Raw genomic sequence first — 25,072 nt, 5'->3', positions numbered from 1 at the left:
TATGAACAGAAAAACAAGAACTTTACAAAAAATTAGCCCATTAGATCACCGTTACTCATGTACTCTTAATAAGAATGCATCCCTTTGTCATAGTATATGCTATTTTTCAATGAACAATCAGAGATTCTCTCTCTTTCAGATTCAAACATGTTCAATAGTTGCAATCTTTTACAGCTCAAGAAGGTTGGAAATTTTCAAAAGACTAGGAACTCCGAAAGGCAATCATCTTTGTAGGAAGAGGAATACTCAAACAGTTTTTGTCTCTCTCCAATGATGAATCTACATGTAGACCTACGTTATGAGCATAACATGAACTTCAATAAATCACAACTAATGAAAGATCTTAGTGGTGCAGCCATTTGTCGTACTGTAGACCATTTTTGAACGAACGATCTCAGATTCAAACATGAACGAGATTTGCAATCTTCCACAGCTCAAGAAGCTCGGAAATTTTCAAAAGGCTAGGAGATCAAACAATCAAACAGTTTTTGTCTCTCCAGGGATGAATCTACAACGTAGACCTCAGGTATGAACAAAAACAGGAACTTAAAGAAAAACAGCCCATTAAATCAGCACTTCTCATTCAGTCCTAAAAAGGGTGCAACGATCAGCCATTCTGCAGACCATTTTATAATGAACGATCTAAGATTCTCCTTCTCTTTCATATTCAAACATGTTCGACATTCGCAATCTTCCACAGCTCAAGAAGCTTGGAAATTTTCAAAAGGCAAGGAGATAAGAAAGGCAAACATCTCTCTAGGAAGTAAAACAATCAAACAGTTTTTGTCTCTCCAGGGATGAATCTACAAAGTAGACCTCAGGTATGAACAAAAACAGGAACATTGTTCAAAAAAAAGAAATGAACAAAAACAGGAACTTAAAGAAAAACAACCCATTAAATCACCATTTCTCATTCAGTCCTAAACAGGGTGCAACGATCTTAGATTATCCGTCTCTTTCAGATTCAAACATGGTCGAAGAGTAGCAATCTTCTACAGCCCAAGAACCTGAGAAATTCCTAAAAGACCAAGAACTCGGAAAGAGCACTGACCAGGCGCGAGAACAACTGAATTAGCTCAGCCAGAAGACTCTCCTCCATCGCCGAGTCGAGTATTGTTGAGCCTCTCAATGGCCAAGATGAGAGCCTGAGTGCCCAAATTCCCCTCCCCATGAGCAATCAGCGACAAATACAGCTGCTGCGCGAGTGCCAGCCCGGGCAGAGCAAGTCCCATGGCTTGGCATTCCCTCAAACAGATGCCGAGGTCTTTGACAAAGTGATGAACAAAGAACCCCGCGGCCATGTCCCTCCTCAGAATCCTCTCCCCGTACAACTCCAAAGACTTGGATCCAGCCGCCCCGCTCGCAATCGCCTTGATCCACCGCGTCACATCGAGCCCAGATCGGTGCGCAAACACCATCCCCTCCACCAATCCAACCATGGTGGAAGCTATGGCGATCTGATTACCCAATTTCGCTCGCTGCCCGGACCCGGGTCCGCCCATGTAGTTCAAAACGCCCAATTTCTCGAACAAGGGGGAGAGCAGCTCCACCGTCGATCGGTCTCCGCCGGCGAAGATCGAGAGCTTCCCCTCGCGCGCGCCGCGATCGCCGCCGGAGACGGGCGCGTCGACGGCCTGGCAAGAGACGGAGGCGGCGGCGATGGCTATCTCCTCGGCGAGGGATGGGTCGCTGGTGGACATGTCGACGAGGATTGAGCCAGGGCGGAGGCCGGGAAGGACGCCATGGTCGGGATCGAGAGCTACCCGGCGGACGTCTGATGGGTATCCGACGATCACGAAGACGACCTCGCTCTGCTCCGCTACGGCTCGCGGGGAGTCCGCGAGCTTGGCGCCCTTGTCGAGTAAAGGGGCGGCCTTTGAGGCGGTGCGGTTGAAGACGGTGAGAGAGTGACCGGCGGAGAGGAGATGGGTCGCCATGGATAGACCCATTACTCCCGTGCCCACCCACCCCACTCTCCGGGGAAGCGGAGGAAGAGAAGAGGCCATCGAGCTCGACATGGGGTTTGCGAGGGAGAAGAAGAAGATGGTGATAATCAGCGAGAAGTTATCGGGGCCCAGATCGGCCCATCGATCGATCGGGTCGCTCGAGCTTGATCCGATCAATGGGGTACGCTCAAATTTGATTAAAGTTTCGATCTTTATTCAAATCTCTGTTAAAAACACGCACTGCCGGGAGAGGAGAGGAGCAGGGGACGGCAAGCAAACACTTGGTGGGCAGTGAATTCTCTCTCTTTCTCTCTCTCTCTCTGCTTCTCTGCTGCGTTGATTCCTTTGCTGCCGTTTTGCCCCATTTTAACGAGGTAAAACTGGCGAGTTTTAGGGAATCGAACACGAACCTGTGTAGAATACACAGATTCTGAGCTTCATTTCTTAGAATTAGAGGCATTTAATGCATATAATTCTTGGATTCCTTCCTATGCACTTGTCTCTCTTTTTTTTCTCATTTTTCCCCTAGATGGTCCTCAATCTTTTCTTTGTTTCTATCATTTTCTTTTTCTTCTTGCGCGCGTTCAAGGCGCCCGTATTTTTTTCTGGGTTTTTTGTTTTACTATCCATTAATAGTCGCGATCTTCTGATCTTGGTTTTCTGGTATCATCCGCTTAGGATGAAGCTAAGGGTCGTGGCAAGGAAGCTCTACGATTATGTCCGCTACGATCTGAAGGAGATCGCCTTCCCTTCCTCACTACCCGACCCTCCTCACGCCCGCAAACGGAGGAAGCTCAGCTGGAAGGAGCGATACTATGTCTGAAATGGCAATTCTTGAATTCCCATGTGTGAAAATCAACAGAATTTCTTAATGGAAAAGTTGATTTTTTTGGTAGGTTCTGAGGGAGGCGTCAAGGCTGTATGCAGCTAGCTGGGTAAGGGACATTGGCCCTGAGCTCCGCCCAAATGCCTACAAGAAGAAGGGAGACGACGGCGAGAGCAAGGCGGGAGACGGCGGCGGGGCGACGGCGGCTGGCAGCGAAACCTCTGCCTTAGAGGACCTTGGTGAGAGACCATCCATGTTCATGTTTATACTTTTCTAACTATTTTCTAAAATTTTCTAAATTATAGTTCCGGATCATCCGGGACGTGGACGAACGGGACGTTTTTCGTCCAACGATAAAAATAAAAAAAAAGCGTCCCGTCCAATCATACCGGGATGGTTTTCGTCCCGTCGAGTCCTCCCAGGACGATTTTTTTCCCGAAATTCGTCCCGGACAAAAAAACCCATTTTATATTTTTAATATATTAATCTAGATTTTTCTAAGTTTTTTAAGGGAAATATGGAGGAGAAAGAATGCAAATAGACATATGTACAATTAATTCTAAGCGGCGTCAGTTGGCACGGGCAAAAAAATACAGGGACCTTTATGCAAATTGTCATAGCGAGGCCACGTGGCGAGATCTCAACCGTCGGACGTGAATCCGGTGGTTTTTCGTCCACATCCATTCGTCCATCATCCGAGACCTCCGGACGGACGGTTTTTTCGTCCCACGGCACAAAAACCGTCCCGTCCGGTGATCCCCGGGACGAATTTTAGTCCCTAAATTCGTCTGTATCCTCTGAGGGGTCGATTTTTCGTCCGGGGACGAAAAAACCGTCCCGTCCGCGTCCTTGAACTATAATTCTCTTTCTTTAGAAAAAAATAATAGCTCTCTAACCTTTTACTTCAATCTAACTGTGAGCAAACCACCAGCAATGTTTCCATGGAGATTGAATGTTTGATTTTTTATGGATATTCCTTATCCTTGTTTTGGTTTGCTGATGAGTCTATCCATGTTTTGTGCATCATTGAGCTTACCTCTTTGTGTGAATTCAGTTTTCTTGTTAATTTATGTTCTTGCCAGATTAAGAGTTCTTATTTGACCTTAAATTTGATGTTGCAGCGGTGGCTGCAAGGGGAGGAATGGAGACCTTGAGACCTGCTATGCAGCGGCTGTACATGACTCGTGCCGCCGCATACAGAGATGCACTGAAGAGCTTCATTCAAGGGTACCAGGAGGGTGTGCAGCAGGTTCGAGAGAAGAAAGTGGAATCTGATCAGCCGATCAAGTCGACTGGGTCATCAACTTGAGGTGCCTAATAATTTCTCTTCCTCTTAGCTTGTTTTTCGTCTCTTGGGCGCACCACAACTTTGTTTGAATAGGAGTTATCATGAACACTTGTGCTATCCCAAAGTACTTGTCTTCCTGAAGATAGTTGCAGAATGTGATAGTCAAACTAGCTTCTGACATGGAAAATATTACACAGATTGTAACTTTTGATGATATTTGGAAGCCTGGAAAGATGTTTTGAGAAAAAACATTCCGGGATAAGATAGTCACAAGGGATGAATGTAGGTTACTGATAACTGACGGATGGACTGTTATCATGAAAAGGGGATAGAGAGAGAGAGAGAGAGAAATTTTGGCAGGGTGGACATCGTATATGACTAGAGATGGAGTGGACATCACCTTGTAGTCCATAGGGGAGGGGAGTCTGTGGATGGAGGTCACCTAGAAAGAGATTTGACAAGGTGGATGTTGCTGGAGAGAAGATAATGGCAGGATGGACTTGGCCGGAGAGTCAAACAACTTCACTTCTCGATACTTCTTAGCTGCCTTCCTCAAGGGACTGCTAATCTATTTAAAATGCAATACATGTAAAATGGAAATGACAAGAATGCCTCCTAGTGTGCCAAATGACTAAAATGCCCCTAATGGGCTAAGAACTCCAAAGAGACCCTTGACAGTATAGTATCCTATCTCAGACAAATTAAAATCCAAACCAGCTGTCATCACGCCTTGCTATGTTGTGTTTATTGCAATCTGATATGGAAAAAATGTCAGATTATATCACTGTCTTGCAATCTTAGCATTTTTATTATAATAAGCATTGAAAATTCATTGTAAATGGAAACCTATTTTCTTTCAAGGGACAGAGTGGACTGTCCTTGACCATGATACAAACCTCGATCTAGATACGTATTGGAAGGTGAGTAGAGGGCAAGGCAAGGTAGAAGTTCCCGGGGTCGATAAGAGAACGGGAATGATCCAAGAGGAGGTCGAACTGATGGGGCAGGGATCGACGAGGACGGGGATCGTGGGGGGAGACAGAGCTTGGACAGCAGAGGAAGGAGAAGAGTGAAACAAGTAGCCACATAAGATCATTTTTGGTCTGCCCTCCTAAAAGGAATGCTGTAATATTTAAGACATGGGAGGAGAGAGGCCTAGATGCCCTTAATGGTCAAAAGACAAAAATGCCCCTCAAGACGGCTAGGGATCATATCAGACCACTGCTTTTGCGAACCTGATATATTGGAGGTTGAAAACTGAGCCTCTTGGGAACTTATATTTTGATATCATTTATATTTGGATCTCGTAATTAATTAATGAAATCAAATAAAATAAGAAAGAATGAGAAAAAGCACTTAATGTAGAAAAATATTCGGAAATTGGAGCTAAGCAGTGAATGTGGAATTTTGAATACAACTTGAATTTTAATCACAATGATTGAGGCCAAATCATGATGAACACAACATGGTCTGCACTCCCATCTCCCTTCAAATTTACTAATGGGGTGCAAGAGATCATCATGAGTTATGAATTTTCTTCAAAAAAAATCATTTGTTATGAATAAAGCATGGATAAACTAAATCAGTTCATGTTTTTTGAACAAGCCTCGGTACCACATCTAGCAGTCGATGCATTTGTAAAATATTACCTCAGCGCAAGAGAAGCTTGGTTGCAGCAAAGCATCATTGTGTATTTCATCTTTCGTTGAGCCTCACCTTGTTTAAAATAACTTCTGGGTTTATGTAGTTTTTGGTTAAGTTGAGCTTAATAACAAAATAATTGTGTTTTGCCACTCTTAATGTTCTTTCTTTATGAGATCCTTCCAAATGTGTCAGCCACTGTGCATTGTTTTTTTTTCAGAACGGAAATCCAGCTATTGCTGTCGGACTCCATGAGTGAATGTCAAAAATCAAAGACAGAGAATACGACACATAATAAATGAAGTTTGTCTTGCAATATGTTTTCCCCTCTAATTCGTCCCCTCTTGAGTTATTATTACAATAGCGTGCAGGGTTTCATTCCTCCTCTTGTTCAAGGTTCTGTAGATTTTTCTTAATTTCCCAATGCAAGGTGAGATAGGAATAAAGAGAGATACAAGTGGAGAAAGATAGTGAGGTAAAAGAGAAGCAGATGTGGTGAGATTGATGCAGGTAGATTAGTATAAAGATGATAAGAATAACAGAACAATGGAAGGAAATTTATGGGGACAGATTGATAGAAGAGGATAAGAAAGATGGATACAAAGATAAATGTATTGCCATAATGCCACATATATAGAGTAGGCACATAACTTGATTGATAAAGATGATAGATATTTGGGCTGAATCATATAAGAATAGATATGGAGGTAGGTAACTTCCATCCATGGAAATGATTGCCAATGTTGGTGAGATTGATGCATGTATAATTGTATAAAGATGATAAGAATAACAGAACAATGGAAGGAAATTTATGGGTACAGATTGATAGAAGAGGATAAGAAAGATGGATACAAAGATAAATGTATTAACATAATGCCACATAGATAGAGTAGGCACATAACTTGATTGATAAAGATGATAGATATATGGGCCGAATCATATAAGAATAGATATGGAGGTAGGTAACTTCCATCCATGGAAATGATTGCCAATATTGGTGATATTAATGCATGTATGATTGTATAAAGATGATAAGAAGAACATAATGGAAGGAAATTTATGGATAGAAAGATGGATAGAAAGAGGATAAGAAAGATGGATAAAAAGATAAATGGATTGACATAATTTGATTTATAAATATTATACATCTATAAGCAGAATCATTTAGGAGTAGATATGGAGGTAGGTGACTTATGTCCATGGAAATGATTGCCAATACCAGTATCATAGAAGGGAGCTACGAAGAGGAGATTTTGAGAGAGAGAGGATAGTACAGTGCACGGATGCAGAGGGACATTTATTTCATCCATGGACGAAAAAATTGTCCCGTCCGTGAGGTCTGACGAATGACAGGACGTAAAATTGTCAGCCAGTCTCCAGATGGGACGGTTTTTGCCATGGACGGCTGACGGGACGGTTTCTTCATTCATGGGAGTCAAGTTGGAGCCGAGAGGGAAAGCCAGGCGAGAGCCGAGAAGGAGTTCTTGAGTCGATCACGAACTGAGCGCAAAAACTGAGCATTCAAAGGGATGACCTATAATTTTTGTCCCCGATGTATGACCGGACAAGAATGTCTGATGGGACGGGACATGGACGAAAATATGTGGGATGGAACAGACTCAAGAAGGGACGATTCAGACGAATCTCAAAAAATTGGGATGTTTATCGTCTGGTCTAGTCCCATCCTGGAAGATCATGCACTATGAAAGAGAGAGAGTGTGGTAAAAATATATTGCTGCATTAATTTTCACTTCTATCTTACCAAGACATAAAAGCAGAAAATTTTATTTTCTACAATAAATATTGACAGGCGAGGAAATTATTACCAAATGAGGGAACATAAATAGTGTCATTTAACTCGTTTCTACAGTTCATACGACTGAGATTGAGCTAGGAAACTACTTACATCACATTAAGGGAAGCTTAGTATAAACGGTAAAATTTTCAACTCAGTTGATTTGGTATTATCCCGACCACAAATATGCATTTATTATTATGGCCGCACATTTTTTAGCAACACAAATAATCACATAAACGCATGATTTTAGTTTTGTTTATAATCATCTAGAAAGCTTATTCCGATTTTCACATCAACCAAATTTTACACAAATTAGAAAACTCAAATCTTAATACCAACACAAATATGGCTTCCCGTTATCTATGAAAGAAATTGTATCAAATTTTCAACTCAGTTGATTTGGTATTATCCCGACCACAAATATGCATTTATTATTATGGCCGCACATTTTTTAGCAACACAAATAATCACATAAACGCATGATTTTAGTTTTGTTATATAATCATCTAGAAAGTTTATTCCGATTTTCACATCAACCAAATTTTACACAAATTAGAAAACTCAAATCTTAATACCAACACAAATATGGCTTCCCGTTATCTATTAAAGAAATTGTATCAAATCTAGAAAGTGTTGTCTAAGATAGAGCCAATTTAAATCAAGTAATTTCGATGTCATTACGACCCATGACCTTTCTTTAGTTTATTTATGAAGATTAATAAGCAAGTATTGCATTAATTTATGCGCCGGTCTTTTCGATCTCCAGCCGCGAGATTACGAATTAGCTACTATACCTATCTTAACTGCAGAATTAAGAATATATATAAAAATATATCTTTACCAAGAATTGAATAAAAATTGTCAAGAATGGGATTCGAACCCATGCCCTTTCGGACCAGTACCTGAAACTGGCGCCTTAGACCAACTCGGCCATCTTGACTTGATGTGCAGTAAATTAAATTTTAAATATTTAATTGTTACTTTCCCTCCGAAATTGTCATCCGCTGTTCATACATCAATCTAACAAATGATATCCAGTTTTATTATCCGCTCCAATATCCACCTTCATCTGCTTGGTTGGATGTAGTGTTCTCCGGTCCCATGCCTGATATCAGATGATGATATGGGAACAGATGATGAACCGGATCTTAGAAATGGGCTAATCCAATTTTGATATTTCGATACCGGATATAATTTGCTACAGTACCGATATCCAAATCTGTTATCCGGTACGGATACCAGCATCTTTCATCATCTCAAAGGTTGGATGATGATATCGGATATCGACATTGGATACCGGTTTCTTTGATATCCAACATATGAATAGAAATATATTTTACAATAAATGATGATGATATATTTAATGTTACTTTGAGCATTTTTTCATATCCTAAATGTTTGTAATTAATTTTACGTTTGTAATTTAGAACTTAGTATGGGCCATAACAAAATGGGTCAGACTGCTCTCAACATGGGGCCCAATATGAGTCCATTTAACCTTCTGTGATTGCAATGGGTGGAGTGCAAGGCTTTTTGACGACCATTTGATAGATCCAAAATATTTAGACTAGAGCTAAGCTTAATTTTTTTCCGAATGGGACAATATGTGCTCATTTTTTAACCTGTATTTGTATATAGGATACCATTATCTTGATGCCAATTTTCGATATGGATTTTGATATCCGACATCCGATTCAATCTGGTACCAGCATTTTCCGCATCCGGAGGTGTACGATATCCATCCTGATATCCGGTATCTGAAACCGTATGGACTTTATCCTAATATCAAATATTGGTTTGTCTGATATCAGACATCAGATGGATATTGGACATGTAAACCCTAGTTGGATGGTGATATGAGAGATCAGTCACTGATATCATTCAAATGTCTATAGAATGTAAGACATGCAAAGGGGGAGGACATCCAAGATCAGGATATCAGATATCAGTACATATATTGGTTTCTAATATCCATATATCTGACATCTTTCACATATCCAAAATCAGATATATGATTGTCAGATGTCGGTACTGGGATGGATATTGAAAGGATAACACAAACTTGAGCCTAGATTGGATCTCTTCCAGATTTAAATTTTCCACTTTTCCCAGCCTATGAAAGTTTGTCCGAACAGAAAATAGACTCTTTTTTCCTCACACATAAGTAGATATATATATATAGAGAGAGAGAGAGGAAAGACAGACAGACAGACAGACTGAGAAAGAGATAGCACAGGGGGGAGATATATTTATGTATTACAGAGAAAAAGAGACAGACCTATGAGGAAAACACAGGAAAAGAGGTGGGGAAAAACTAGTAGGTAAACAAAGTGAGATAAATAGACATATGAAGAGAGTAAGATAGAAATCTATAGTTTAAAACATAAGCATATAGAAAGATATAGTTTAATAATATTATTTCGTAATCTGGTAATTACACTGGTATCTGTTGATTAAAAAATTTAAAACAAATTTAAATCATTTAACAGATGGGTTATTCAAACTCGTCATCCAGACATATTCACCCAGTTTTATATGGGTCCTCCCCCATCAAAATCCACATCCCTGCCAATCTCAATTAATTTCAAACCAAGTTCCTGCAGCGAGATTTAAGCGCTGAATTTCCAACACATTCGTCCAGCAGGCGATACATAGTCTCCTAACTCTAGAGAGATGATGTCATGAAGGACGTCAACAAAGAGAAATTAGGGTTCTTCCTTCTAGGTTCCCCAGACCAATGCGAGGAAAAAGATGGCAGTCATTAAAAGTTTGCAACCCCAGTCAAGCTTCCTCTTAACAGAGACTGAAACGTCGGTCGTGGCATTGGCGCTGGTATTGCTGCCAATTAATTTACTCCTGGAAATAAACACAATGATAAACAATCAATCGCTTCATAAGCAACAAAGTCAACGGTTTAAACCCCAAAATAGACTTACCCATGTGTTAAGTACATGCATTTATCATAGCCTGCAGCCAGAAATAAGGTTGTAATACGAATTAATCAAAAACTGAGATGAAATTTTTCACCAGACAGGAAAAGTGAAGAGAAATTACTAGGGTTCTTAGTAGTCTTCAAACCAATACCACCAAAATTACATGCCACGTCTTTTGCACCATTCTGCTGAAAATAACTATTGAGTGCAAACGATGCATGAGAAAGCAAGTTATCAGGCTGAAAGCAGGGTTGACTGGGCTGGATGGCGGCACAGTCGACGTTTCCAGACCCGCAAGCCCAATCCAAAGCACTCTGTAGCTCCAATTCAGTGGCATTACTCGACGCAACGCACCACGTCCCGTTTAAATTAGAGCTGTTAACCCCAGTGATTACATCAACATTAGCCCTGCCAGTGAAATCAAGACTGTAAACACTCGTCTGATCAGGGAAGAAGAGGCCCCAATTTCTCTCAGACTCCAGCCCAGGCTTCCTGTTCTCATTGAATAAAGAAAACAAGTAGAGATCAATCCCCACCCCGGGCTTCGCAGGAGTGCCAGTGTTGTTTATCACATGCCTGATCAAATTGGTGTTATAAGTCTGTGCATTATCAGGAGTCGCCATCGTCTCTCTAGCAGAGCCCTTACTGGGCCACCCGGATTCAGTAACCATGATCTTGAGAGTCTTGTAGTTGAGTCCCATTAAGGCAAAATACAGAGCGTCAAGCTGGGCATCAAACATGTTTGAGTACACAAGACCAGTGTTCGGGTCGATCACTTCGGCCGAAGACGGTCGGAGTAGGGCATAATCCAGAGAGACATTGGACTGTGAATCTCTGTATGCATAGTAAGGATAAACATCCACCATGAATGGAGAGTCAGTTTCCACTAGAAAATCCAGCATGGGTTTTAAAAAATAGGCGTATTTGCTGTTAAATGCTCCTGCAGAAGGCGGAAAAGACCGAGATAATATCCTGAGAGAGTGAGTGCTCGAGACTTTGATTCTGTTAAGACCCGCCTTCTTTAAACCTATTAGAACTTTGTTCATGGCTGGGACGACCAATGCAGAGGCGTTATCAGGGCTTTCTGTGACTTCAGATCCCACTGTGATGTACGTGATCTTGGTAGAAGGGTAATAGGGGATGATGTTGTTCTTAACCCATGAATCTACGTTGGACTGATGCTGGGAAAATGGTAATAAATCTAGATTTGGAATACCGATCATCAACTCAACATCCGTGTTGGCGAATGCTTTCAGAACTTGAATGTTGGAGTCGTAAATTCTCACATATTTTATGGAGTGAAGTTGAATGAGCTGAGCAACTTTGTCAGGCGTGGGAAGGTCATCCGCGTTCCTGCCATAGCAAACTCCGATCTTACTGCCGTAGCAGAGTTCTGCAAAAACATTTACAGTTTAGTAAACATTACGGATTAATCTCGGCTGAAATGGGAAAAAAAACAAAAAAACTCGCACTAGAACTTCAAAAAGTGTCGTAAGAAAAATGGCGAGGGCGTGGGAAAAAGTATGTCAAGAAACAGAAGAAGAATGCAACATTTACAGTGTAGTGAAATTTATAGAATAATCACGGAGGAAATGGATGGGAAAATTTCAAAACAATGCCACGAGGACTTCAAAAAGTGTCGTAAGAAAAATGGCGGACGGCCTCGGAAGAAGTATGTCAAGAAACAGAAGAAGAATGCGACATTTGCAGTGTACAGAGAATGACGTCCATGAGGACTTCAAAAATGGCGGAGAGCATGGAAAGAAGTATATATCAAGATTAAGATGTAGTAGAAATTCCGGAATAATCGCAGAGGAAATAGAAAACAATCAGGAAAAAAAAAACAGGACTACAAAAAATATAAAAAAATAGCCGAGGGAATGGAAAGAAGTATACAGCAAGAGACCAGAGGCCAGATGGACTGAATGAACAGTAAAAAAACAACTTGAAGGATTAGAAAAGGAAATCAAGAAATGAACCAACTTTTTCCTCAAACCGCATCCCCAGTCACTTGTTCAACACAATGTGATGAGCTAAACAGTTACAGAACAACAAAAAAAACAGAGAAAAATAGGGCTGCTAAGCGTACCCGCGGAGAAACTGAAGAAAAGAACAATCCAAGCAAGAAGAAACAGCTCCATCTACCTGCAATCCACAACTCCGCCGCTCGATAACACTTCACTCGCTCTCTCTATCTTCGTCTCATTGCAAATTTTGCGAGGCATCGAAGCAGATATCGTCGTCACTATTCGAAATTCGAGAAGGTGGTGCACAGTAAGCGGAAAGATGCGGACGCCACCGGATATAGTTAAATCGAATTAAATATTATCTCCTTCGATTCCGCGACTCGCAACTCCCCTAGTGGGCCCCGCTAATAAGCTGAGAATGTCGGGTGGGGACCACATCTTTGAATGAACTACTTATATTCTCATTGACTGATGTTCTATTTTTTATTACGGCTTTTGGGACTTCCAGGGTTTGCGGTAATGTTGATATTTATATGTACATTTATGTATAAGACAGAGGTACATTGATAATGCATTGATTTAAAAGGTAGAATATCAAGACTCTTGGGTGAGACGTATGACAGGAAATGTATGGGGGAGAATGGTGATAAAAGATGTTCATGATGGGTCGTTCTTGAACCAGTTATCTCCCCAATTTCGGATGTCGCTGCCTTATGACCAAGTGCTAGGCAGGACGGTCACCACCCCAGCCAACGATTTGAAAAATACTCAATTACAAAATTGACTTCTTGTGAACTTCATATGGTATTAACAAAGTGGTACCGTGATTATGTATGTTATTAGAACTGTTATAAGTGAGCTTCTAATTTAAATTGATTATCTTGGTTATATTCCAATATCAAAAAAAATATATCAGATATTAAATAAATTATCAGAACTGTTATAAGCGAGACGAGTTGAGCTACTCAAGTGTGCAACCTCTAAACATATTCATGCGGTCCTCGGGATGTCGGATCTCCTCCTTCTCATTGATGAGCTCCGTTTAATCTCCATCGTTGTCGTTACGCCATCTCGATTGCATCGAGAATGGAGAAGAAGTGTGGGGAGAAAGGAGAAGAAAGAGAAGGCCCCTTAACAATTCTAGAGAGGGCCTTCCTCTATTTATACTAAGTAGGTATTTTTCATAAAAAACCCTAAAAATTAAGTATATTGTTTGACATCCAAAAGACCACTTGTGTGCGACCCTCTAGGCCCATGTATCAATCTAGTTAATGACTCGAGTGGCCTAATAACCTTTATTGGCCTTCCAAATTAATTAAATATATTAACTTATACATTACTTAAAGTTGGATCGATTTCACCCAATCGATAGGTTGGGTCTCGAGCATGTGTGGTGCCAAGCTACAGCTTGTGCAATAGAAGATATAAAGGATTGTATCGATTCAATCATGAAACCTGTTCCTCATAGGTTACCATGTATGTATATTCCCTCATCCACTTGACGTCACTAGGATGACTTAGGGTATGGTCTACTATCAAACCCTAATCGATCATTCGAGTTAGTACTGATGCGTTCGGAAGTCATTGGAGAACTCTTCTCCTGATATTTCACCGCCTTGGCAAGGGACTTCATGGCATTGTCTTCCTTGAGCTGTAACCTTTTATACCGAGGGTGGATGATCCCATGTTGACCCCTCAATTGTCTTTATAAACTTCTTTATGCACCCCAACTAAGATTATTTAGAATCCTATGATTAAGAACACTTAGGTCATAGTCCAAGTACAACCGTCCGTCCACAAGATATTTTTGGTGTCTCAAGTCTAAGGATCACTTACACAATTGTGACGTAAATCAACCTGATTGACAATTCGATATAATACCATTCAGAGATTTGTATGGATCAATCCAGTGAACTCTTTCTAGTGAAGAGCATCCACTATCTATCATTCGTGTCTCCATACTAATGGCTACGGGACCGGCCATACTCATCATATGAGTGAGACTAGATAGTTCTATTCAATCCAGATATTTTGATGTTCTTCTCGAGTATCCTTTGAATAGGAATATTTAGAACACATGCCTAAAGACTAAGGATCTCTGTATTACGGTCTCATCATATTTCACTAAGTCTGATCATGTATCCACACACTCATTATAAGCATCACACGCGAACTATAGTGAATATGTTATATTAATGAACATGGAATGAGAAATGGAATGTGTGATGGGCTTGCTGGCCATATATATTTCCATCAGTTAACCCCTTTATTCATATTGTATGGAGAAAATGTCATAAAAGCCTCTATCCTTAGAATAAATTAATAAAAGCCCTCAAACTTTAAGTATATCCACCAACGTCCAAAAATCTTATGTGTATGATCCTTTACGTCCATATATTAGTGTAGGTAATAATTTCAATGGCTTAATTACCTTTATTGGGCTAATCTTACTAATTAATGAAATCTCATATATATTAATTAATAAATGATGGATGTAGTATATTTTTTAAGTTTCTAGATTGTGGGGTACCAAGTTATGCATCATGTCCTATAACATACCAAGGAGTATGTTAACTCCCTTATTGAACCTTTATTGTCATCAATTATCCTCCAAGTATAATCCTTTATCTGCACGAGACTCCTTAATGACTTAGGTCAATGAATCATCAAACCCTAATTGATCGATCTAGTTTGTATTGATGTTTGGCAAAATCATCAGAGAATATCTTCTTTGATCTTTTAACTTCCTCGGTTAGACATTTAACCGAGGAAGTTAAAATATGGGATCTTTGATATTTTATCCAGGTATTTGATGCCCTTCTTGAGTATCCTTTTAATACGAGTGTAGAGCGAATGATTAAATACTAGTGATCTTCATATTACGATTTCATCATAATTTACTTAGCGATTGCATGTTATCATGGACTTAAATTATAAATATTATCGTGAAAAATATATTGGATAAAAAAGTATGAAACGATGTGTCGAATGTGTGATCGGCTTGCATGCCACATACATGTTTCAAACTAATGATTGCATTAAATCATTGATCCATGTAGTGGATATTCTTGATAATATGTTGATCTCTAATTCACAATTAGTACTAAATGGAATAAAAAACTATGTCATTTGGGAATCTTATGTGGATGAAGGATAATGTCGATGAAAGTAGAGGTTCATTACAGATTTCATTTACTGGTGTGCATCTTCTAGAATATGAAGTGTAGCTTGGCATCCCAAAGGGTGGGAACTTAAATAGGAGATTAAACTAAATAGATGCTTAATTAATTGATCAATATGGTAATATAGTTAATCAATGGGATGCTATCTAATGTCAAGAGGTTATCTTTCAAAAGGCATGTGGATGGTGTACTATATGGCCCTATTGTTACATGGTAAAATTAAATGTGAATGGTTAAATTTCAAAAGGCATGTAGATTAAATTACATGGTTGGGTCCTATTGGGCATGACATGTACTAGGTCGATGCTCTTCAAAAGTATCATGCACATCCTTAATGTTTTCAAGCTCTACAAGAAACATGATGATAAGTCGATGGTTGGAATACTCATATACATGTTAGGGGAATTCATCTTGGAGTCAAAGTCCAATGTTGTGCCAAAAAAATGAAAACATGATTTAATTTTGTCGATGGGTGTAGTACCGACCATAAATGCCTCTTGAAACAAAGGGATGATGAACATCCTTGAATGAAAATTACATAATGAAAAACATGGGGTTCAACTCTAGACGTCACATTTTGTGCATCACACACATATCAAACCGCATCGCTCAAGAATCAATAACGATTTATGGCATTCTTCTGCAGCAGCCTGAATGGAAGAAAAGAGTGATATCAAGAAGGCTAGTAACCTTTATGATTGCAACATTCAATTGAATATGTCTACCAAAGAGGATGAGCCATCGTCACGACTCACCGGTTCTATTAACAAGGTAGTCACCATATCGGTTGGTTCAGTCGCATGCCAAAGAACAAAGCAATGGCTATGTTATTTGGATGCAATAGGATCCACAAATTAAAATCAACCTCAATTCATCTTGACTATCCACTGTAGAGGAGCAGCACTCAAGAGATGCTTGTGGGAGCTTAATGAAGTGGGGAAAGACCTATGAAGGGGTTGCCTTCTTCTTCACACACACACACATGAGATCAAAGAAAGATTGCTCACAAAAAGTGAGAGCTACTCAAGGATTTTTCCTCCTCTTATTTTGATTCATATACATCAATACATGCTAGAGCACGTGAGCCACTTGACCTATTCAGAGAATGGTGTCCTCCTTGTGTGGGGTACTAACGTGACACATGGATGATGTCATTATCTGAATTACTTAATTAATGTTACTCGTATCGAGGAGGTTGCCTCAATATCCATCATAATACCATATCTGATATTGATATCAATTCTGATAGCTACAGTCTACCTATTTTTTTAAGGATAACAAGCATCAGGTATCCATTGGATTTGGATACTATTAGTAGCATCCTATTTTTTAATGACCTAATGCTGGGTGGAACAATTAAATGCTTTGGTTCTGGGCAGGGAACATCAAACATCATCTGTCTTGTAATTTTTCACATTGACAGATCTGTGATGGATGATGCAATGGATGTTGGGACGGATGATGTTTATAGCCCCATGAAGGTGACAGATGGCGACACAAAATACCGATGTCAAGTAACGCCATGGTGGTATGGCCCTCAGACAGGTGATGTGACAAGACGATCATCACTAGTGAGGATGGTGAAGGAATTCAAATGATGAAAAAAGGAAAAAGAAAAAATGAAATCGTTTTATATTTAAATTTGAAAGGAGAGATATGGTAGCCAAAAATTATAAAGATAAAAAGTATTAGAATATTTATAAATCCATCATAATATAAATAATTATAGGGGAAAAAAATTAAAGATTGATTATAAATAGTATTGAATATGAATATTTATGTATTATAAAATGGATAAAGGACGATTGAAAAATGAATATAAATTACTTATGTATTATAAAATTATGGGAAGAGGATAAGAGCCTATAATATATTAAAATTTTAAATTGTAAAAAAATAAATCATAGGAAAGTAAATAATTTTTTATGTTTAGAATAAAAGGATAGACACAGAGAGAGAGAGAGAGATAGAGAGATAAAGAGAGAGGGAGGAAGGGAGGGAGGGAGGGAGGGAAGGTGGGAGGGAGAGAGATAGAGAGAGATAAAGAAAGACGGAGGGAGGGTGGAAGGTGGGAGAGAGAGAGAGATAGAGGGGGTAATGCAATTCATAAGACCGGTGCAATTTTGGTATGGTGTGTGGTGAGGTTCAAATTTTAAACTACATGTCAAACACCCTCCAGAAAAATTGCATCATACACTGCACAAAGGCATGTGTGGTGCGAATGTGCGGTTCTATTCAAATTTGAATAAAAATTAGAACACTCACTTACCGCATTTCTCTCCTCCCGTTTTATTTCATTTGTTACTATCTTGCTATTCTCTCCCTCTTCACTCAATTTTCTTTCCCTCACTTTTCTCTCTAGAAGACTTCTGCAGCGTAATTTGCGATGGCTTTGTATTCTGCCTCTACACTTGTGCATGCCACAACTGGCTGCTTTTTAGAGCTCCAAGATACCAGATTGATGCCAAGATAGATGAGGAAAGTGCCAATGGAGCAGTGATCAATGTGATCATCTGCCCAATCTGCATCACTAAAGGCATTAATAGTTAAAATCAGAATGGGTGAGGGAGCAAGCCGTACCACTCCATTGAAGATGTCATCGGAGCCATCACCCTCATTATCGATGGCCCCGTTGGTTTATGTCCAAACTAACCGACACACCAAGGCGAAGGTGAAGACACCTAGGTTCAAATACCCCGAGTAAAGCCAGCAAGTATGCATGTCCTGGTGTTCAGGTGTTTTGATTTTACATTGGCACGTGCTTGTTATGTTCATCGTGTTTGTCTATGTGTTCTTCATGTTTGTCGTGTTCGCCATGTTCATGTGTCGTCGTGTTTTCATGTGTCATGTTTTGTCTTTAAAAAAAGGGGCGTCCCCATGTTAAAGGGCCCCCATAATGGACTCCTTCTAAGGGGCCATCATGACTCCTATATAAGGTATGGGCACCCACTTAGGGTTAGACCATTTGTTCAATTTTGAAGTTTTGTTATATCGCTTGTTTCTTGAGAAAGAAGAAGAGGAAGGAGAAGAGAAGGAAGAAGAGGGAGGGGGCTACCGCCCAGTCATGCCGCCGAGACACCCAACTGCACAGCCGGCCAGCCGCGTAGTCATGCAACCACTTAGGCGCCTAGCATAGTCCTGTTGCCCAGCTGTGCCACCCTATTGTGCAATCGATCAATCGCACTTGCACCGCTCAGCCGCGCAGCCGCGCGCCACGACAGCCGTGCTCCGCCATCCACAGCGGCGCCCTGTCGCGCACCGCACACTGCTATTGTCGTGCTTGCGTCGCCTAGCCGCACAGCCATGCGCTTCCACCTTGCGTCTCTTGCGCCACCCGCGCACCTGCACCGCTCAGCCACACTGCCATGCTCTGCTACCACTACGCCCCGTCGCCTGCTGCGTCACCCATTGTCATGTAGCCGCGCGCCGCTAGTGCCATGCAACCTCGTGCGCGCTGCGCCACCTACCGCGCCGCTAGTCCCACCCGCTCACCCACGCTGCCATGCCACCCCCTACGCGCCTGCCTCGTCACCTTCTCCTTCCCATGTCACGCCTCCTGCACCGAGTCTTCGTCGCAAGTCAAGCGACGTCGTGCTCATCTCCGCCACGACTCCGTCGAACCTGCCCTACCCAACTATTGCACCGACGAGTATGTCGACATCGGGACGACACAACCAACGAGGTACTCCGTTCCCCTTTCTGGCCAGTTAATTTTATCTCATTTAGTATATCTCTCAGCTCCACCCCACCGTGCTCGGGTTAGAATAGGTGAGAGGAAATTACACCACGAGGGATATGTCTTGAGTGATTTCTTAGGTACGGGCCTAGCCCGTCTGTTACGTGTGGGTGCAATCGGATTCAATCAGCTTGACACTGCAGTCGGTATAGTCGCTCGGACGAGGGTCAGGAGGTCATCGTCACTGTCCCCAATCACCCAACCCAGAGCTTGGAGCTTGGCGAAACCCCCACGAGTTAGAGCCTGCACGTACGTACACCTAGGTTTACTGCATCACGTAGATTCATCCCTGTAGGGAATCACCCGTCAAACGATGTCACCGAAAAAGTCCGGCATCAATGGGTGTGAAGGATTAAACTGGCTGAAATGCTGCCTTTGAGATAAAGAATCAGGTCTTTGAGAGCTCACATATCAGCATAGGTAAGGCAATGCATTTTCTGACATACATGATTGACAGCGAATGTAATTTCAAGGCGTGTGAGGGGTGAGATACTGAAGAGCCCCAACCAATTGCCGATAGAGCGTGGCATCAACCAAGGTGGGAGATGGCGTAAGTATTTGATCCAAGCCGTCGGGTGTAACATCTATATTAAAGTTTAACCCTTGCTAACAGTTTATCTTTATTAAGCCCCATCAGAGTGTGGGGTATGTGTTCAAAGACTATTAGCTAGTATTTATTATGAGGTTTATTGGTCAGCATGGCATTTGACTGGGATGCTGAGTTTGGTGACTCGCTTACACTTTTTCTCTCTCTATCACTCTTTTATCTTCTCTCTCTCTCTCCTCTCTTCCTCTCGCCCTCTATTGCTTTTCTCTTTCTCCTTACTCTCCCTCTCATTCTCTATCACTCCTCTCTACCTCTCACTCTCTATCACTCTTCTCTCTTTCTCCCTCACACTATGTACCACTCTTCTCTCTCTCTCCCTCTTTCTCTCTATGTATCCCTCTTCTCTCTCGCTCTCCCTCTCTACAGCTCCTTTCTCTCTCTCCCTCTCACTCTCTCTCCCTCTCACTCTCTTCCACTCTTCTCTCTCTCCCTCTTTCTCTCTTTTTATCGCTCCTTTCTCCCTCTCCCTTTGTATTTCTTCTCTCTCTCTCTCTCCCTTTTTTGTGATCCCCATCACTCTTTGTAAAGGAAAACTGAGTTACGACTCACGTTGGCAAGTCATAACCAGTCATGACGGCTTTAGACCCAGAGCCTATCTGGGTTACATGATGGCTTCAAACCGAGAGCCTATCTGGGTCAAATAACACATAAGACAAAATAATAATAAGACAAAATAAGACACATTTTACAATGTGTGAATCCCAACATTTGGGAAGATCCCAACGGGTTTCACTTGGTCTATAATGGAATAACTTTTTTCTTAGAAATAAAGCTCCATCTCTTGCTTCTTGCTCTCATCTTCTTTCTCTTCCTTCTTCCATCTTTCTACTCTTCTTCACACTCTTCTCTCTCGCTTGCTCCTCTCCCTTCCTGTCTCTCTCACTCTTCTTCTCTCCCCCTCTCTCTATCACTTTTCTCTCTCACCTCACTCTCCCTCTCACTCTCAATCGCTCTTCTCTCTTTCCCTCTCCCTCTCTATCACTCTTCTCTCTTTCTCCCTCACACTCTCTACTACTCTTCTCTCTCTTCCTCTTTCTCTCTTTTTATCACTCTTCTCTCTCCCTCTCCCTCTCTATAGCTCCTCTCTCTGTCCCTCTCACTCTCTTCCACTTTTCTCTGTCTCCCTCTTTCTCTCTTTTTATCGCTTCTCTCTCCCTCTCCCTCTGTATTTCTCTGTCTCTCCCTCTTTCGTGCTCTCCATCACTCTTCTCTCTCGATCTCTTATCTCCCTTCGTGTCTTTCTCACTCTTCTTCTCTCTCCCCATCACTTTTCTCAACCTCTATGCATGTCACCTGCTCTTCCCTCTCTCCCTCTCTCTCTCTTTCTTCATAACTTTTCTCCCTCTCTCGCTACTCTTCTCTCCCTCTCTCTTGCAATGATTTGTGCAAACTTGTGCAATGTGAGAGGGATAAATTTGCACAAATTTGCACAAATGTGAGAGGGATAAATGTGAGAGGCACAAATTTGCATCAGACATAGCACAAGGGGTTTGGTATGACCAAAAAATTTGCACAAGTGTGCTAGTTTTCAGACCCCCAATGCACTACCTGCCCTAGTCCAAGAGTGCATTGTGCACGGATGGTAGATAAGATGATGGCTGATGAGTGCGTATGTAGGAAGCCAAATATCCCAAGTCACTATATAGAAAATATCGGATAAAAGATATTAGGGAGGTTGATCTGTAAAGTGCAAAAAATGACTGATCGGACCTCCGGATCTGATCATTTGTAGCAAGACACATGGGCCCTTTCTAGATCAGGGAATATCCGATCAAATCTCGAATAAGCGACCACCCGCCACTAAAGTTCCGGATCGTCTGGGACGTGGACGATGGACGGGACGGGACGAACTACACCCCGTCCAACATCCCTAAATGAAACAGGACATGCATCAGCATTAGACCACTCAGAAATTGACACGTCGCGCAGCATGTGCGTCAGGACAAAATAACCGTCCTGTCCCCCGTCCAAGGCCCCGGACGGGACAGTTATTTCGTCCATGTACGAAGCAATCATCCCGTCGGGGGACGGGCGGACGACTCTTCGTCCGTCACGTGGGACGATTTTTCCATCCACGGACGAAATTACCGTCCCGTCCGCGTCCCTGCACTATACCCGCCACGTTGTCAAACTTATCCTTCCAGTCCAGATAATACCGGAGAAAAATCCGCGGTGTGGTGTCTCGCAAGAGCAAAGAAGTCGCGATCTGATTGGCCAAGCCGGGAAACAGGGCGGGAGTCGCCGCGGTTTTCTGCAGAAATTAACGAGTGGCGCGGCGCAGCAGAACGAGAAAACCACCGTATTAAAAACCAAGGGGGGGAGAGGCGGAGGTTTTAGCTATGGAGATGGAGGATCAGCACAGCAAGAAGGTGCCCAAGGGCCACGCCAAGCCAGGGCGGGAGGCGCGCAAAGAGCGGCGATCGGCCAGCGGCTTGACCGGCGCGCCGAAGAAAGGAGGCTGCGGGGGGAAATTCACCTGGTCTGGCGATCAGCGATACGCCGGGGAAGAAGACGAATTGCTCATGGAGAAGGGCGCCATGGACGAGGGAGACCCTAATTTCAAAGATCCTGAAGAAGAGTAACCTAGACCCTCTGATTTTTGTCTTTTTCTTCAATAAATTGCGCTCCGCACGGGCTGTTTCTGTAAATTTGTAGAATTCCAAGAATGAACGGATTCTGGTTCCTGTATAGACAATTCTGCTGGTTTCATGTGTCATTTGAACTTGAGGAATAACGACAGGACAACGTTAAAATGAATAGTATCAGAGGATAATGTCATTTTTTTGTACTAGCATCAGTAGCAGCGTACGATGACCGTCTGGTCCGTGTCTTTTTCTTCAATAAAATATACCCAGCTCGAGCTTTGACCGTAACGAGAGGGTTTTCAATCGTTTGATCTGATTCGTATAAATTTCAGCTTGAGAAATAATAGACACCTTAATTACAGGAGAAAGTAAAAGGAATAATAGATGATTCATCATTGCATCATGAAATTATCTCGGAAGTATACATTTCAAACTCCAGCAGGCTCAACATCGAATGCAGAGACTCGCCTCCATGGAGAAGAATCTGATCAGATCGAAAAGTGAAAACCCTGTTCCTGATTGCGATCAAACTGTAACCGATATCCTTCTTGACTCTCCTCTCCTCCATAATTCTCCACACAAGAGCCATGCTCTCCCACCTGCCCCTCTGACCATGAATTCGACCAAGAACACGGTAAGGTAAGGAAGATCGAGTGTGCAAGCTTACAGCCCTCTGCGCAATTGCCTCCATTATAAGTAAATTACCCTCAACCTCATCCATAGTTTCAAGGAGAGTGATGCAGCCTAATGGGTCTTCACCCATCATATCTACAAACTCCAAAGCCTCTGAAACCATCCCGGCTCTGCTTAGCATACCCACCATAGAAACAAAGTGCTCAGACTCCGGTTCAATTCCGTAATCTTCCTCCATTGATGAGAAAATCAGAGCTCCTTCCTTAACCAGACCTGATAATGAGCAGGCTCTGAGAACCCCGGTTAGTGTAATCTCATCCGGTTGATTATCACCTTCTCCCAGCATTTCCCAGAAGGTTTTTATAGCTTCTTGGCCCAACCCATGCTCGGCAAAAGCAGCAATCATGGAGTTCCAGCTCGGCCGATCCTTCTTTTCCAGAAAAAAGAAGACTTTTTTCGATGATTCAATGTCCCCAAAATCGGCATATAACTTCAGAAGAGAGTTTGCAACGATGGGTTCTCCCTGGAATCCTGATTTCAGAACAGTAGAATGGACTTGGGTCAAAAAATGAGGAGAGAAGGAAGGAGAGATGGAGTTCAGCATGATGGTGAAGGTGGGTTTTGTGGGCCTGAAGCCTTCTCTCAAGCCCATTATGACCAGTTCCTGGGCCTCCTCTGCAAGCCCACTTCTAGCATAGCTCGAGGCCATGGCGTGGAAGATAGTGGAGTCCCATTCCAACAGACCCATGAAGAATCTGACAGCGCACTCAAGTCTTCCGCAGAGAGAAAACATGTTGATGACACTGCCAGAAAGGGTGAAATTCGAGAGAAAACCCATCTTGATGCACATCATGAGAAGTTGCTCTCCAACGCAAGAAAACCTCAGATCCGCACATATGTTCATCATAATCGACAGGGTGAATTGATCAGGGGAGAACCCATACCTCAGCATTAACTCAAACACCGATAACGATTGGCCCATCAACCCCGACCTTCCCAGAGCCAAGATCAGTTCATTCCATGATATGATATCATGCTGCTTCATCGAGAAAAACACTTCAATTGCGCTCTCCCCCATTCTGAATCTCCCATACATGTCGACGAGAGCATTCTCTAGAACAAAATTACCTGAATACCCATTTAAGATGGCGTAAGCATGTATCTGCCGCGCCTGCTGAGAAGAGGAAACAGAGGAAGCAGCGATGGAGAGAGTATAACAGGTAGTTCCCACTCCGAGCTCCTGCATTTGGGAAAAAATCCTCTTGGCCTTGTCTAATTCTCCAATAGAAGCGTAACCGGAGATGATCGAATTCCAGCTGACAATGTCTCTCTCCGGCATTACGTCGAACAGCTGCCGGGCTCTTTCCATATCTCCCCGTTTGGTGAAGGCAGAGAGCAAGATGTTCCATGAGTATACGTTTTTCTCTGAGAGGTTGTAGAACAGTTTCTGGGAAGAACTTACGCTGCCGAGGTTGGAGTAGGCGGCGATGAGAGAGTTGCAGAGATAGATGTGACGGTGGAAACCAAGCTTGATCAGTGCGGCGTGTGCGGACTCGGCGATGGGTAGAGATTGCAGGTAGATGGAATGTTGTATGAGTTTAGAACAGATTGAGAATGAACACCTGCTGGCTTTGCTCATCAGAAGGTATCCCCATTGGCTAATCTGGCGGAGCTCAGCGAAAGAATCCGACTTTCGACGCCAACGAGCGAGAAAACTGGTTGGCGAGGAAAGGAGAAGAATGAGACTCGACGTAAGTTGTAATACACATGGGTGTAGTAGTATCAGAGTATAATTTGACTTGAAAAAAGATAATCAACCATATGAAGATGTCTATACTCTTTTTTATTTATTTATTGGCAAAATACACGGTGCCGGCTACGGCCAACCCCAGGGTTGTGCCTGTAGTCCGATCCAGCCGTGCCCTGGATG

General features: G+C 42.2%; 4 protein-coding genes and 1 non-coding gene across 7 annotated transcripts; 1 reads left to right on the top strand and 4 right to left on the bottom strand.

The window, feature by feature from the left end:
* Positions 1–877: 877 nt before the first annotated feature.
* Positions 878–2,018, bottom strand: LOC144701172 (6-phosphogluconate dehydrogenase family protein). Its single transcript, XM_078572904.1, has one exon. The coding sequence runs from the start codon at positions 2,016–2,018 to the stop codon at positions 1,077–1,079; it is 942 nt and encodes a 313-aa protein (XP_078429030.1). The 3' UTR covers positions 878–1,076.
* Positions 2,019–2,094: 76 nt separating this feature from the next.
* EMB2735 (embryo defective 2735) lies at positions 2,095–6,117 on the top strand. Of its 3 annotated transcripts, XM_078572907.1 has the most exons (5): positions 2,095–2,230; positions 2,625–2,763; positions 2,843–3,011; positions 3,894–4,082; positions 5,922–6,117. In XM_078572907.1, exons 2-4 carry the CDS (start codon positions 2,626–2,628, stop codon positions 4,079–4,081), a joined length of 495 nt encoding a protein of 164 aa, XP_078429033.1. In that variant the 5' UTR covers positions 2,095–2,230; position 2,625; the 3' UTR covers position 4,082; positions 5,922–6,117. The 3 variants fall into 3 exon arrangements, with proteins under 3 accessions (XP_078429033.1, XP_078429032.1, XP_078429034.1); XM_078572906.1 differs by lacking the exon at positions 5,922–6,117 and having other exon boundaries at positions 3,894–4,168; XM_078572908.1 differs by lacking the exon at positions 5,922–6,117 and having other exon boundaries at positions 2,190–2,320; positions 3,894–4,168.
* Positions 6,118–8,358: 2,241 nt separating this feature from the next.
* Positions 8,359–8,439, bottom strand: TRNAL-CAG (transfer RNA leucine (anticodon CAG)). Its single transcript has one exon. It is a non-coding gene; the product is annotated as a tRNA-Leu (tRNA).
* Positions 8,440–10,049: 1,610 nt separating this feature from the next.
* LOC144701171 (O-Glycosyl hydrolases family 17 protein) lies at positions 10,050–12,697 on the bottom strand. The gene is made up of 4 exons (XM_078572903.1): positions 12,522–12,697; positions 10,554–11,825; positions 10,436–10,466; positions 10,050–10,355 (listed from the first exon to the last, which is right to left on the bottom strand). The coding sequence occupies exons 1-4, from the start codon at positions 12,571–12,573 to the stop codon at positions 10,220–10,222; spliced, it is 1,491 nt and encodes a 496-aa protein (XP_078429029.1). The 5' UTR covers positions 12,574–12,697; the 3' UTR covers positions 10,050–10,219.
* A 9,558-nt stretch (positions 12,698–22,255) lies between these two features.
* LOC144701170 (Tetratricopeptide repeat (TPR)-like superfamily protein) lies at positions 22,256–25,072 on the bottom strand. The gene is made up of 2 exons (XM_078572902.1): positions 24,087–25,072; positions 22,256–23,945 (listed from the first exon to the last, which is right to left on the bottom strand). The coding sequence occupies exons 1-2, from the start codon at positions 24,779–24,781 to the stop codon at positions 22,910–22,912; spliced, it is 1,731 nt and encodes a 576-aa protein (XP_078429028.1). The 5' UTR covers positions 24,782–25,072; the 3' UTR covers positions 22,256–22,909.

This window comes from Wolffia australiana, chromosome 3, assembly GCF_029677425.1.
Source record: "Wolffia australiana isolate 7733 chromosome 3, ASM2967742v1".
In the NCBI taxonomy this organism is placed as follows: domain Eukaryota; kingdom Viridiplantae; phylum Streptophyta; class Magnoliopsida; order Alismatales; family Araceae; genus Wolffia; species Wolffia australiana.
The sequence above is the reverse complement of the archived record's forward strand: the minus strand, read 5'-3'. Positions and strand labels throughout refer to the sequence as shown.

Excerpts from the sequence above, each read along its gene's own strand:
- LOC144701172 (XM_078572904.1), bottom strand. The coding sequence starts at position 2,018 with ATGTCGAGCTCGATGGCCTCTTCTCTTCCTCCGCTTCCCCGGAGAGTG.
- EMB2735 (XM_078572907.1), top strand. The coding sequence starts at position 2,626 with ATGAAGCTAAGGGTCGTGGCAAGGAAGCTCTACGATTATGTCCGCTAC. Across the intron at positions 2,764-2,842 it reads GCTGGAAGGAGCGATACTAT|GTTCTGAGGGAGGCGTCAAG; the intron begins GTCTGAAATGGC and ends TTTTTTTGGTAG. Across the intron at positions 3,012-3,893 it reads CTCTGCCTTAGAGGACCTTG|CGGTGGCTGCAAGGGGAGGA; the intron begins GTGAGAGACCAT and ends TTGATGTTGCAG.
- LOC144701171 (XM_078572903.1), bottom strand. The coding sequence starts at position 12,573 with ATGGAGCTGTTTCTTCTTGCTTGGATTGTTCTTTTCTTCAGTTTCTCC. Across the intron at positions 11,826-12,521 it reads TTTCTTCAGTTTCTCCGCGG|AACTCTGCTACGGCAGTAAG; the intron begins GTACGCTTAGCA and ends ATGTTTTTGCAG. Across the intron at positions 10,467-10,553 it reads GAAGACTACTAAGAACCCTA|GCTATGATAAATGCATGTAC; the intron begins GTAATTTCTCTT and ends TTCTGGCTGCAG.
- LOC144701170 (XM_078572902.1), bottom strand. The coding sequence starts at position 24,781 with ATGAGCAAAGCCAGCAGGTGTTCATTCTCAATCTGTTCTAAACTCATA. Across the intron at positions 23,946-24,086 it reads GTGTTTGAGTTAATGCTGAG|TGTCATCAACATGTTTTCTC; the intron begins GTATGGGTTCTC and ends CCTTTCTGGCAG.